Source organism: Trachinotus anak, unplaced genomic scaffold (genome assembly GCF_046630095.1).
Source record: "Trachinotus anak isolate AG129_WGS33_773 ecotype Australia unplaced genomic scaffold, CSIRO_AGI_Tana_v1 ptg000006l, whole genome shotgun sequence".
NCBI lineage: Eukaryota > Metazoa > Chordata > Actinopteri > Carangiformes > Carangidae > Trachinotus > Trachinotus anak.
Window position 1 is genome coordinate 1,013,257 of NW_027273857.1, and position 13,462 is coordinate 1,026,718.

At 44.2% G+C, this 13,462-nt stretch overlaps 2 protein-coding genes across 6 annotated transcripts in view; one reads left to right on the forward strand and one right to left on the reverse strand.

The window, feature by feature from the left end:
• The window catches only part of LOC139622405 (ras-related protein ralB-B-like), a 159,415-nt gene that overhangs the window by 52,319 nt on the left and 93,634 nt on the right, over nt 1-13,462 (forward strand). For all 5 annotated transcript variants that reach the window (XM_071479720.1, XM_071479717.1, XM_071479718.1 and 2 more), the window contains exon 5: nt 11,669-11,850. The gene's annotated coding sequence lies outside the window, so the exon portion shown is untranslated. The remainder of the gene's footprint in view (nt 1-11,668; nt 11,851-13,462) is intronic.
• LOC139622374 (zinc finger protein GLI2-like) overlaps nt 1-13,462 on the reverse strand; it is a 64,128-nt gene that overhangs the window by 46,741 nt on the left and 3,925 nt on the right. The window contains exon 2 of the mRNA XM_071479651.1: nt 7,226-7,336. Within this exon, the coding sequence (XP_071335752.1) occupies nt 7,226-7,325 (100 nt within the window). The 5' untranslated portion in view covers nt 7,326-7,336. The remainder of the gene's footprint in view (nt 1-7,225; nt 7,337-13,462) is intronic.

The window sequence follows — 13,462 nt, forward strand, 5'->3', positions numbered from 1 at the left end:
CATAATACAGTGACTGTGGCCTCTTGTGTTAACGATGTCATAATAAAGTGACTGTAGTGAGGTGTCTTGCATGACGAGTGCAGTGTGATATCTGTTTATGTCAAAAATCTCGAAGTGTAGCTGAGTGATGTCGTCATGGAGTGAGTGCAGTGTAGTCTGTGTTTCAGTCACAGTGTGACCAGTGTTTCTGTGTGTCAGTGATTAGTCGTGTTTGTTGTGTCTGATTAATCTGACACAGGAGTCTCCAGTGTTATTGCTGTACCTTGTGTTTTTAGAAGCACGGTGCAGCCTGCTGTCCCAGCTGACAGTAAAATAGTAGTAGTTTGTGTGTAAAACGTATTTTGTGCTTGTAAGCCTGTGCTAATATCAGGGGGCTATTTTTCTGCTGCTGCCTGTGCGAGGCCTCCCTGAGCAGGGCCTCATTTAGACAGCACAGAAGGGAAGGAGAAAAGAACCGCCGCCCCCTCTTCTTCTTCTTCTTCTCAGGAAGATTAGTGGCCGTCCTTTTGGAGTAGGAGGTGGACCCTGAGCCTTTTTTGGACGCATTTTTCTCTGCCAGTGGGCCTGACCCCCTGAGTGCTCCCTGTGCAGCTCACTAGCTTGCGGTGGGGGCCTGCACATCCAGCCACCATCAATTACTCACTGTCTGCCGGCCCCCACCTTACCAGCCTGATAAAGAAATCTGTCCTTATCGCTAAACCACCTCTTAAAATACTATTTATGCAGCCAGGCCCCACCTCCTTTCATCTCACCGAGGGACTTTTGTCCAGAGCTCAGGGTTCATCACAATCAGACTAATCCCATTGTTTCTAATGGGCAGCCTGGTCACCAGGCCCCCAGCTCCAGTTTGACTCACTGGCTGAGACCTGAGGCAGATGTCATTATTTACTTAAATCCAAAGCACCTTAAAGAATGCTTGTTACTTTCAGGGCTGACCAGTGGAATTTATTCCCTAAACCCTGGAAACCCTCCTGCACACTGCAGGAGAAACACAGGATCACTTCAGTGAGTCACAACTAGACTAAACACGAGAACAGAGGCATCCTGTTATTGATCAGCAGGACTGTGTGTGTCAAGAGTGATGTTTAGTCCGAGGGACAAACATACTGGTGTTGGGTTAATGTTGGTAAAAAGTGTCATTTCTGGTGTTTGATGTCAGGTTGACATGAATGATCAAGGTGAGGAAGTTCATGAGCATCTCTACCAGCTAGGAACCACAAACAATTAATTATCTGAAGCTGGTACCGTTTTTGGTTTATTAAAGAACTGAAATATTATTAATTGTTTATGAAAATTGATGCAGAATCATTTTCTGTCTGTAACCTAAATAATTAATCTGCTACACGTTACAGCTCTGCATCCAGTGGTTAAAAAATACAGGACTTAAGAGAAGAAAGGCCGATCTTCCTTTTCTTCTTTCCTGAAAAATGTTCTCAGATGTGTGTTTTTTGCCCTAGAGATATACTAGGGAATACTAAGCCTGTTTAGGTCTGCCGCCCCCTCAACCCCCCCACCCAGTGTGCTCTGGGGCAGCCTAGCCGAGGTGCTAAGTACTTAGGGTCCCTCCCTGCGGACCAGCCAGACTCAGCAGAAAGACCTGGGAGGCTGCAGGGAGGGATGGAGGGAGGGAGCCGGGGGCGTCAGGGCGCTGAGCGCGCCACATCAATCTCCCTCTCAAATGACAAACTCACTCTCAGCAAGATGTATGTCATGAGCCACCAAAGCCAGTTAATCAAATCATTAGCGGCACCCAGTAGTTTCCTGTGGCCTAGTTTACAGACACAGACAGAGAGAAGGGAGAAACGTACAACACGCTCCGACTCAAACCTCAGAAAACACAGCTTCCTCTAAAATATTCACTAACCGAAATCTGCATCAGTGACAGATGTAAAGGTCACAGATTCTTCAGATTCTATATTCAAATGAGCCCCAGGTCTGGATAAGAATAAACCTTATAATATTAACATATTTACACAACTACAAGGCTCGTTCTGAAGCTGTTCTGGAGCTCACATGGTCTTCATCAGACGTTCACATTTCAATTTTTCTCACTTTCTATTTTTTTCATTCTCGACCAAAAACGAACCTCAACTTTTAAACATGGACGAGAAGTCTTTAAAGAGCGAGTCCATCTGCCGATGAAGATCATGTGGTTTAACTGAAAGCTGCAGAATTATTAACTAAATAGACCTTGTGGTGGGATTTCTTTTCTAAAAATATTTTTATTTGATTTGTTTAAAAAGATGTTCTTTTCTCAAACTGGGCTCTGATTGGTTTCTTCTGCAAACTAGTCCGATTGGGCAGATTTCAGCCAATGAGGATCAAGTTTGGCTGTGATTCGTTTCTGGGGAACTGCCTCAGAAAAAAGAAAGGATTCTTGAAAAGGCAATAACTCTAAATTTAACCAATCCAACGCAAATCAGATTCCAACCAAGCCGTCATGAAATGTCTCTGAACTTCTGTGTGTATAAACAGAGGGAAATCTTTTCCCTAATGAAGGCAGACTTGAATTCTCTGAGGGTCCAGTCTAGAAATTGACACATACATCAATAACAGATTCTTTGTCATTTTCCTGCATTTCTCACCAATATTTTGACTCTAAATACCTTCGGTTATTACGAATGGGTTTGAAATCATAAAGGTCCCTGAGATGGCGTAAATCAGAGCGCTGCGGCCCGGCCTCTATCAGCAGACAGATGTGTGCTGTCAGAGGAAATACAAGCGCTCATTTGAATCTATTAACTGGGCAGCAGAGCCCCGGGCTCGGCCAGGGGAGGAGAGGGGAGGAGACGGGAGTTCAGCCCAAAAAGCTGCCGCTGCCCGAGCCAATTCTTGGTAAATGACACTGAACTTGGGTCCAAAAGTCACCATGCCAGAGTTTTATTGTTATTCTAGAGCTTGTTCCTTCAAAAAATACACAAATACAAATACATGTGTGGGGGGGGGGGGGGGGGGGGGGGGCGGTCAGAGCTCGTCACAGGATGGACGGAGCGAGGAGATGAGGGGGAGGAGGTCTGATCATCAACAAGGAGCAGATAGGAGCGTCTGGAGCACCTGGGTCCATTCTAATTGACTCGGAGCGCGGCGTATCCACTTTTTAAACAAAGTGACTCTCACTTGAGCTTCATTATATGCGCACCCCATTTCCATAGGCCTCTGGGAACGGGACCCGGGCTGCTCACATAAAATAAATGACCGCTCCATGATAAATGGTTCTATTAGCAATCCAGATTGTTAAACTGTGATATAACAGATCGGAGAGGGGCGCGGGGGCCCATTCATTTTCCTCCCTTCTGCACACACACTCCGCTGTAAATAGCTTGTTTTTATGTGTAAATAACATATTAAAACTCGGCATTAGCCATGTCCTTTGATAGAGAGGAAATTGTTGTAAATAAATAACGCGGGACGGGAATATAAAACAGGGCGGGCTGTTATACAGCCGACGTCGAGGCTCAGAGGTGGGCATGACTTAGGTGACAGGAATTTTGCAGCCAACAGTAAACCATACACTGACAATAAAAGGGGCCCGAACAGCAGCAGTATATTAGAATGGTCTGCTTTTCCTGCGGCCGGCTGTTTGGGAATATGCTCCAGGTTCAAGGACCTTGTCTCATCTGCCTCCCTCTCAAGCTGCATATTCACTTATCAGGAGCTGGCAACTGGAATAATAATGCATATTACTGCGATAAGTGATTGCTCTGTCTCACACAGTTGTGGTTTTTAGCACTCATCGCTGATATCTGATTGGCTGAGATGGGAGCGGGTGGCGGCTGTGGATTGCAGCCTCTTGTTTAAGATTAAAATACGGAGCTCTAACTCAAAGCTGATAGGGAAGAAGAGTTATGGAGGGAGTTTTTATTTTAGGTACGAGACGATGAAAAACTCAGCAGCTGATATTGAAAATGGCCATTTATAAATATACAATAGGCTGTGCTGAAGTGCAAGTGAGGTTGGGTTTGGGGTCAAAGTCACAAGATTCATGTAAAATGAGTCTTATTCTTATTCTGGACTGTCAAGAAAGATAAAAAATGGAGCTTCTTTTTCATTGTCAGACAACAAAAGGATTCTTTACTATCAGCTACACAGGAGTAAATCAGAGTAAAACTTCCTCCTCTCACTCAAAGAAACAACTTGTTCTCCTTGATTGCGTAAAAAATTAACCTGTAGTATCATCACAGTGGGAAACTTTTTTCCTGAAATGTCAACTTTATTCTCCATTGTAGAAAAAATCTTATTTCACTGACTTTTGTCTCCAAACTTACATGAAGAATTTCAGTTGTAGAGGTTTAACCTTGTGTTGTTCTGTTAACCAACTGAATCCTCTGCCGGAAAATACCTGGGAGACTGTAAATTCTTCCTGTGGTGTTCCAGCTACAACCAACTGGACTGCTTTACATTTCTCTGTTTGATTCTCTTTTTCTGAGCAGTTTCAAAGTTGTGGGCAGGTCTGGTTTCAGTGTCGTTCTCAAGGACACGAAGGTTGTGTTCAGACCAACATTAGTGTTAGCATGAAAACCACAGGCCCCCCTCATTTGTTCAATGAGAATTCAATGAGACCACTGTGCTGGCACAGTGGGGGTGCAGACACACAGAGCTGGACTGAGCTGAACAAGGCTCAACTTTTGCTGCAACCCACTATGACATCATCTAGTAACTCACCGTATTGGCCAATCAAACACGCAGAAGTTCCTTGTAGGTAACTTTGTCACATGAAACCACTGCGAGTGCTTTGGCGTCTTCAGACGACTCATTTTTCATTAAGCAACACACCCCCACCAACACAGCCCTTTCTGTGTTTTTTTAATGTGGGGTCTTCAGTCTTAACACTCAGTTGGACTTTCCTCAAGCTGCAGCAGTTTTCCCTTACACGTCAGTCACGTCTCAGTCTGAATAATAGCTACACACACGTCAGCTACACTTTTTCATTTCCAGTCGTCTTCAAGGATTTTTAGGGCAGTTTTCATGCTCAAATCAGGATCTGAATCCCCCTGACAGTGAGTTCATGTCTCAGTTCATCAAACACAAGACAACAGTGGGGAGACAGTGATGCAGCTGTCTTGATTTGGGTTTCTGGAAAGTTGACTCAGTTCAGTCAAATGTCACCTACAGAACCTACAGAACCTACTGAATTAACAGAACCTACAGAACCTACGTACATGACTTCTGAACAAAACCACAACAAATACGTACATGTGAGAAGTGAGGCATCATGGGAACTGTGCTTGTTACACACTGGAGGGAAAGACTTGACTCTCAGCTTTGTTCAAATATTGAAGAAGACCATGTAAAGGAGTGAACATGCCAGCTGCACATGTAAAACTGTCCTACATTGATATTCTCTTATGAACAATTAATGTTCGATTTCTTCATCATGGCAGGCCACCAAGTTCTTCATTAAAGAGAAGAAATGTCACTAAATCACTGACTGCATTTCCATTTCAAAAGCGGCCTGTCACTCTGCATCCATGTCAGCCTCTCAACACTGCGTCGTCCTCTCTGCTGCTGCTCCGGCCTTTTTCTCTGTAATTCATACCTTTTATACTCTGGAGGTAAGAACAAGGTCTTTTAACCTCATTATCCTGAGCTTTCATCACACCTTCACTGACATCTTTAAAACATGCATCCTCCCCGTCGCTCTCTCTGCCTCTTGTGCCGTCCTCACCTCGTCTTCACCAGACATTTGCCATGAAAATACCTCAGCAGGTTGCTCATGTAGATTAAATGTGGGTCAGTGCTCTGACAGGCCGAGCCACTGTACAACTGCTATCTCCTGATAACATGTTTTTGACGTTGCTCGTTCTGATCTGGAGATGATTTTTTAATGCTGAGGGGGAATATTCCTGGTGGGTTTGTTGCCTCTGCTTAAACTGAGAAGCAGCAGAAATATCTGGTGGAGTTTAACAGACATGAAGGAGAAGCTACAATATGTGTTGCATAGAAGATAAATCCCAAAATACCTGTAACATCAAGCTCTCTAAGCTCCTCCCATAATTCCTCAGACATCTGCATGTTTCACAGACTGGTTCAAGAAACTTTAAGGATACATCTGATTACTGCAGGATCTTATAGGATATTTTCATGGTCATAGTTTATCTGGAATAACATTTTATTCACCAGAGAGAGGGGCCATGGTGGGCAATGCTTACCTACTGTAACTGCCACAGTTGTGTGCACAGTTTTTATAATAGGTTAGAACTTTGGAAGATTTGTTTGCCCTCTCTTCCTCTTTTAATGGCCAGTAAAGATGATTACAGCGAGCAAAACCTGCACCAGTGAGCACGTGAACATGTGAGTAGCTCCACTCCCTGACTTTCCATTCTGTTCCATGAAGGGCTCACGACGCACTCATAAAAAATTATGGGCAAAAAAAGTTGCAGTAAACCAGAATTCTCCTTTAAAGCCAAGTGGTTTTCTGGCGAGAAGCCTTCAGCTTTGTTCCCTCTTTATCAATGAATGAGTGTTTCTTTATAATGGCAGGCCACCAAGTCCTTCATTAATGCATAAAAATGTCACTAAATCACACATTTAATTTCCATTTCAAGGGCAGCCCATCAGTCTGCATCTCTGTCAGTCTCTGAAGCTCCATGTCGTCCTCTGCTCCACCAGCCCCAGCCATTTTTTTTTTGCCTTTATACTCTGGAGGTAAGAACAAGGTCTTTCAGCCTCATTATACCAAGCTTTCATCACACGTTCACTGACATCTTTAAAACATGTATTCTCTCTTTGTGCCTGTCCCTCCCCGGCGAGAGAGGATCGGTGCTACTCTTCATTTAGTTCAACAACACAAACACTCGTTCTCACCTGCCCCGACCCCCCTCTTCTCTTGTCATGTTACCTATTCATCAGTGTTTACGAGCTCAAATGGTGCCACACTCCTCGACTGTACACACCAGCCTTGATACCAGAGCCATCTGCATTAATGATGCTCTTTAAGGCCTGGGTCTATTTAGGATTCCTATCAGACAGCTACTGTAAATCACCTCTGACTGCTGCTGGTACCTGCTCGGGCCTGAGGAGAGCCACGAGCATCAGCTCCCAAGATGGCAGGTTATCTTTGAAATGCATATTTCATCAGTCATGTAGGCTCCCCTTTGCCCCCTGGTTGAGCACCTCTGAGACCTGGGCTCATTCTGACACACAGCATGCAAAGGTCCGACAGACAACCGGACACAGGTTTCACATCAAGTCACTGCTTGGGAGAAAGTTTTAAAAAGCGTGTAACCTCTTGTCTCTGAGGGAGAGGGTTTCTTCGGGAGCTCTCCAAAGCTGCTCCCGTCCATTTTGTCTTTCTTCTCAGCAGCTCTTGATGCTGAAGTCTCCATGGCCGACGCCTCTGAAAGCAGAAGGACACAAAAGGAGCTGTTAATGCAGAACGAGTGGAGTACACTCAGAGGGCCACGCTGAGGAGAGGAAGTGTTAATTTGTGATGAGATGAGTACACTCAGGACCCGACTCAAGACACACTCCGGATGCAGAGGGAGTACTTAGATGTTCCTGCTGAAGAGTGTTCATTAAAAAGGCCTCGTCAGGAGCAGTGAGGGTGATCTGAGCGAGATACAGTCTGAGCTGCCAGTTCAGTCCAAGACAATGAAGCAGTAATGCAGCTGCACGAAAACACACCTTTAGTTTTCATGAAGTGGTTTATTTCCCTTCACTGAATAATTTACCAGGGAAAAACACATTCATTACTGCCTAAAGCACAGATTGTCTTTAAGCTGATGTTAAAAGTTAAATATAAACTAACAAAGACAAAACTTGAGCCTGACAGTTCAGAAGCTGAACAAAAAAAATCAAAGAGATATTGACTCAATTTCCACTTACTAGCTTTTAATGGCATCTTGTGGTCTCCACAAGAAGCTAGTAAGTGGACTTTTGTTGTCAAAAAGATGTAAAAAAAAAAAAGTCAGCTTGTTGATGTAACTAATATATTTAAGTGTTCCCTATAACCAAAAGGTCAAAGGTCTGTCTCTCTCATCAGAAACCCTGAACTCTTCCTTCATTGATAATAAATGGATGAGAACAGTAACATGATGCCTAATCCCTCAGTGTGAAACCCTCAGCCGTCTCGATGTGGTGCCTGATTGGCTCGCTCCGCCCTCTGCCACTTGTTTGTCTTTCCTGATTCTGAGTTTATCCTCCAGCGCTGGGCAAACATGTCAGAGGATTTCATCCCGTGAACCCCAGAGATTCACGGCTCAATTTGCTTTCTGGCAGCAGGGACTTGGGGGTCGGCACGGGGGTTTTGGGGGTTAAAGGGGATGGGGATGAAGAGGTGGGGGTCTGTCCTTGCATGTCATCAAAGTTTATTTGACTATTGACCTTTCTGCCAGCGCCATTCAGACAGGCTTTGTGGCTTGAACAGTAGAACAATACAACTTTAGCTTCAAAGCCAGAACAGAAACGAAGGACTGAGGCTTTTCATTCGGGTCCATGAGGTTCCTGAGAGTTTCCTTTAAACATCTGGGAACCTGCTTTTCTCTCAGTGTAGTTTTAAGGCAAAAGGCTCAGAGTCCGAGACCAGCCCAAGTAAATCTGACGTGAGTGCTCACATGAATCAGTTCAGGTTTTTAGCTCTTCAGGTAAAACAGGCTGTATTTCTCTGGAGGCTTTGAGTGGAAACAGTTGTTCACACAGTCACTGGCAGTTTCCGGAACCAGACCTGTGACCTTCTGGTTACAGGACGGGCCCTGTAACAACTCTGTCCTGTAACCACCCGACGGCTGTAGGTCACACACTGAACTGAAGCAGCAGTTTGTAAATGACCGAACCTCTTTACTGCCTCTTTACCAGAGCAGAGTGTCTGACTGACAGCTCTGCCTGGTGTCTTTATTGCTGTGGATGAGTCTGTGTAACAGGTGTGAGAGGCCAGGAGTGAAGCCTCATGGGAAGTCCCTCACCACACACACACACACACACACACACACACACACACACACACACACACACACACACTTTAGTTGAGGTGATATATGAGGCACATAATGGCGGTCTTTCACGCTTGCAGTCCTCTGATCTCTCCTCACAAATCATTATTAGTCAGGCTTAACATTTGCTGTTCACACATTCAGGTGCTGGCTGATTGGTGCTGGCTCTGCAACCTGAACAAGATTCAACCACAGTACAACCACTGGTCCTGTTTTGATATTCAGTCCGGACAGAGTGAAGTCAGTGGGGGTTTTGTTTTCTAGTGGCTTTGTTTAAATCACTGCTCAGCTTTTTATATATTTCTCAAGTTTATATTCAGGGCATCAACTAACTACTAACTACAAGTTAATCAGCAACTAACCCAGCAACACTAAGGCCAGAAACACTGGCTACCTAAAACCAGTGAATTTCCTTGTAGAGTTAACTAACAACCAGGTTAGCAAGTCAATAGCTCAGTTAGTGGTGTAATTAACAGTCACCTCCCACTGTTGACTGTAGGCTCCTCTCAAAGGGCACACAATGATTCATTTGAGTATAATAGCCAACAAAGAGATCCTTACAATAAGGTTATTTAAGAGAAAAACTTCAGAGCAACCCCCCCCTTCTGTCAAGTCATTGTGCTGAAATCAATGACTGTTTGTTCTGTCAATTCATCCTCTTCCCCTCACTTCAGTCTCTACTGCTCTGCTTTAAACCACTGAGAGGAGCATAAACACTCCTCTGTTTGCCTGACTCTAAATCGTCTGAATTTATGTGTCATCATTTAATGCTGCTTGTGGATCAATATTTATGTAGAGCAATATTATTATTATTATTATTATTATTATTATTATTAGTTTCTGCTTTCATGTCAGAAATGTGTAGTTTTTACGCTTTTACTTACACAAACTTCAGGATTAAATTATGAAATGATCCTAAATCGGGACCTCCTGTGTACTTTTACATAGATTTAAAGGATTTTTTCCCCTTTGCAGAGGCTGCAGGGAGGCTGTCGATGCACCACGCTGCCTGCAAAATAACACCTTTGACAAACTGTGAAGTAATTAAGGGCCCACAAACATTCACAGACACACAGGATATATTAGTCCTGTGGAGGGCCAGGACTCACAGAAGTCAAACAGCTTGCAGTGAGAGGGTATTTCCTGTGTCAGGAAAACAAATGCCTCTGCCTTCCAGGTGTAGCTGGCTTACAGGAGTACAGTTTGGCTCATCACAGAATATTACCAGCAGCCACTGTCCCGCTGAATTATTAGAGCAGCTCTTGTCAAGCAAACAAATGACTCTGTCTCAGCTCAAAAGGTCACAGTGTACCAGAGTAAAATCACAGAGCACGTAGTCAATTCCTCGGAGCGGTACCCCTTTCGAAGGGCCACTTGCTGGAATTTATGGTTGGGCCCTACACCTATTCTCCTTTGAATAATAGCTATCCCATAAAAAAAGCCCCGGTCGGTGGAGAGTCGAAAATAGAATCCAGCTTCAACCGAAAGACGGTTGTTTATTGTACGAGCGGCGAATGCACAAATAGAGGCTAACAGTGACATTTGAATTTATACCGACTTCCCGAGACGTGTTCCTCTTAACTTCAAGAGAAGCAATGAGACCCAAAATCTGAGAGCTAAAAACAGCACGAGGGAGACAGGGAGTGTTCCCATGAGGCCAGCGATGATAAAGCCTCTGGTTTGTGTCTTTTATTATTTGTTTCGCCGTTTGTCCTCAGCTTGATGAGACACAGAGGACGCTGATGTGACAGAGAAACTAGTGACTGAACAATATTTTCTTAACCTTAACTTGTTCACATTTTCTGAATCAGAGAAACAGCCTGTGTCAGTGTTAGCAGCTTCACACCCCTCTCAGCCTGGATGTTCAATATCCTGTGGCTGATCTCCTCCTGCCCTCACCAACAGCAAACAGATGTGGCGGCTGAGTTCAGAGGAGAAATCCCCGCTGCAGGAGGATTCAGCTCAGCTCCTCCACCCGAATGAACGCCTCCCACCTGCGCGCCACAGCAGACCCCGGCCTCGCTTTTTTTTTTGCAGTAGCAATGCTTAAAGGTAGCTGGCTGCTTCCTGTGAGGCTGGTTTTAATGCAGACAGGCCGTCCATGTTCCCCGGCTGTCACACCTCTGTCTTTATTCATGGTTGCTCCACATCTGTGTGAATTTCCACTGCTTCATTCTTCTGATTGGACAGAAGCACATTTTGTTGTTTGTTAGCTGACTGGCTGAAAAGTAGTTGCCAGGTCATTTACCAATGAAACATTTAAAACTGCAGGTGGAGCTCAGAAGGTAAGAGATGCAGATTTATGACTGAAATGTGTCTGCGTTTAAATGAACTGAAGAGGTCTTGGAGGGAGAGATTACAGACAAACTGAGCCCTTAAAAGAACATGAAATCATGCAAAAAGGGAAAAGGAAACTACCAGCTGGTAGTTGTTGAACGATGAAGGATGTGATGTGTTTAACCTGCCAGTAAAACAGTTGAAATCTGTTTGAAGGCAGAAATACACCCAGTCTTCTGTGATAGATTTTATGGGACCAGTGTCAGACTGTGTGGATCTGCTGTGGCAAGAAGTGACACAGCCTCACAACCACTGACGTTCAGGATCAGGGTTAGAAGAACCAAAATAACCATAACCTGCAACCTCCAGTGCCAAAGGCTCCTTGAGCAACACACTAAACCTCTTTCTCATCAGTTAAATGGCTAAACTGTGATCCTGACATCCTGCCATATGTGCCTCCACAGCTCTGCCTGCCGACGGCGTCAAGTCCACGCTGACCGCCGAGGCCGCCCGCCTGCTTTGATCTCTGACCCTTGGCCAAATGGTCTGGCTACAGCGCGGCCACTCGCTGTTTTACAGCCACAGTTTGGACCACTCACTTCCTCTTCACCGCCCGGATGGACCCTTTCATTTATCAGCACCTACAGTGAGTTTGTCAACTTCATTCTTCCAGCCAAGATTTTTGCTGCTTTTCATCCACATCTTGCATCATCACATTCACATAGATCCACTCAGTCACACTCATAAACCTGTTCCGTCAAATCATTTTGTTTATCTGTTAATTTGCTGCTGATTCCTGACACACTCACTGCCTCTGCAACACAATCAGACACAACACACACCTGGTCCTTTGTGACCGTGTGAGTGTGGAGAGGTAAAAACTCTTCAGCATGGTGGTATTGGTTCTTACATGAAGCGTCCAGGGAAACTCCCTGCTGCTCGCAGTCACAGTTGGCTAACCATAACTGTGTGTGTGTGTGTGTGTGTGAATACATAACAATGTGCGTGAACACCTGCACAGCATCATGCAATCAAAAATAACTTGGCCGAATTTGCATCACAGTGTGATAAATGTAAAGGTAGAGTCCTGGGTTTCATTGTCTTCTTCATGTTTCTGTGGAGACAGTGGACACACACACGCCTCCGTCTACACTACATTTAGTGTTCACACACATACACTTGTTCACATGTGTGTGTTTTTGGCACATACAGTCCCCTGAGGACACGATCAGATGATAAGGTGACGTCACGTGAACCTTCGTGGCTCCACGGACCTGCAGAAATTCTCACTTCAGCCTGCAGCTGCTCTGCGTCTGATTCTCAGATTAGACAGAAGTGAGAGAAAAGACATGGAGTCATTCAGACTCTTAAGCTTCTGTAAGACAAGTTGTTACTGAACAGCTGAGTCAAAGTACAAAGCTGTGGTATTTGTACTTCACTATTTAAATCTTCTGCTGGACTGTTGTTGTGGTTTTTGCTCTGCTTCATATCTGACCAGAGTCTCGATGTTTGATCCTCCTGGTCAAATATTACACGTGGAAGTCATTCAGGCAGGTTTTTACTTGAGTTAAAGAACTGGAGTACTTGATTTTGAAAAATATTCAAAGGTGTTTTTTATGTCACACATTGTTGTATTGTTCCACATTTACAGAGACAACGTACTGACTGTAGAACCTGAAGAATAAACAGACTGTAGAATATGATACAGAGACTGAAGACAGTAATCTGACCAACCGCAGCATAGAAACAGCCTCGACTGCAAGCTGATGTTTCAGAGTTGATCTGGTGGTAAACAAGCGCAAACAACCTCGACGTCTCCTCTGGTTTGACAGCAGTTTCTTTAGTCTGGTCGTAGTGAACGCAGCAAACGAACAAAAAAGAATCTTTCTTTGTTTCTAAACCTTCAAACACAGACTTCAGATCAGTCTGTGAGTTCTGCTGAAGACTCCTCTGCCTCATCTTCATCTAACGAAGCATCCAAGCAAATAAAATAAAATAAATTCCACTCTGCTTCAAAGTAAGAGTCCTTCATAGAAATGTAGTGGAGTCAAAAGTATAGTATTTGTCTTTAAGTGTCGTGGAGTAAAAGTCATAAATTAATAATAAAATAATCCTCAAGTAAATGTACTTTGTTTTTGTCCACCCTGTATTATAAAGAGTTCAAATCACCTCATCAGCATTAAAGGCTGTTGACATGTTACTGCGTCACTAAGAATAAACCAGCACAAATCATTCATCCAGACTCTGAGTGTGTTTGT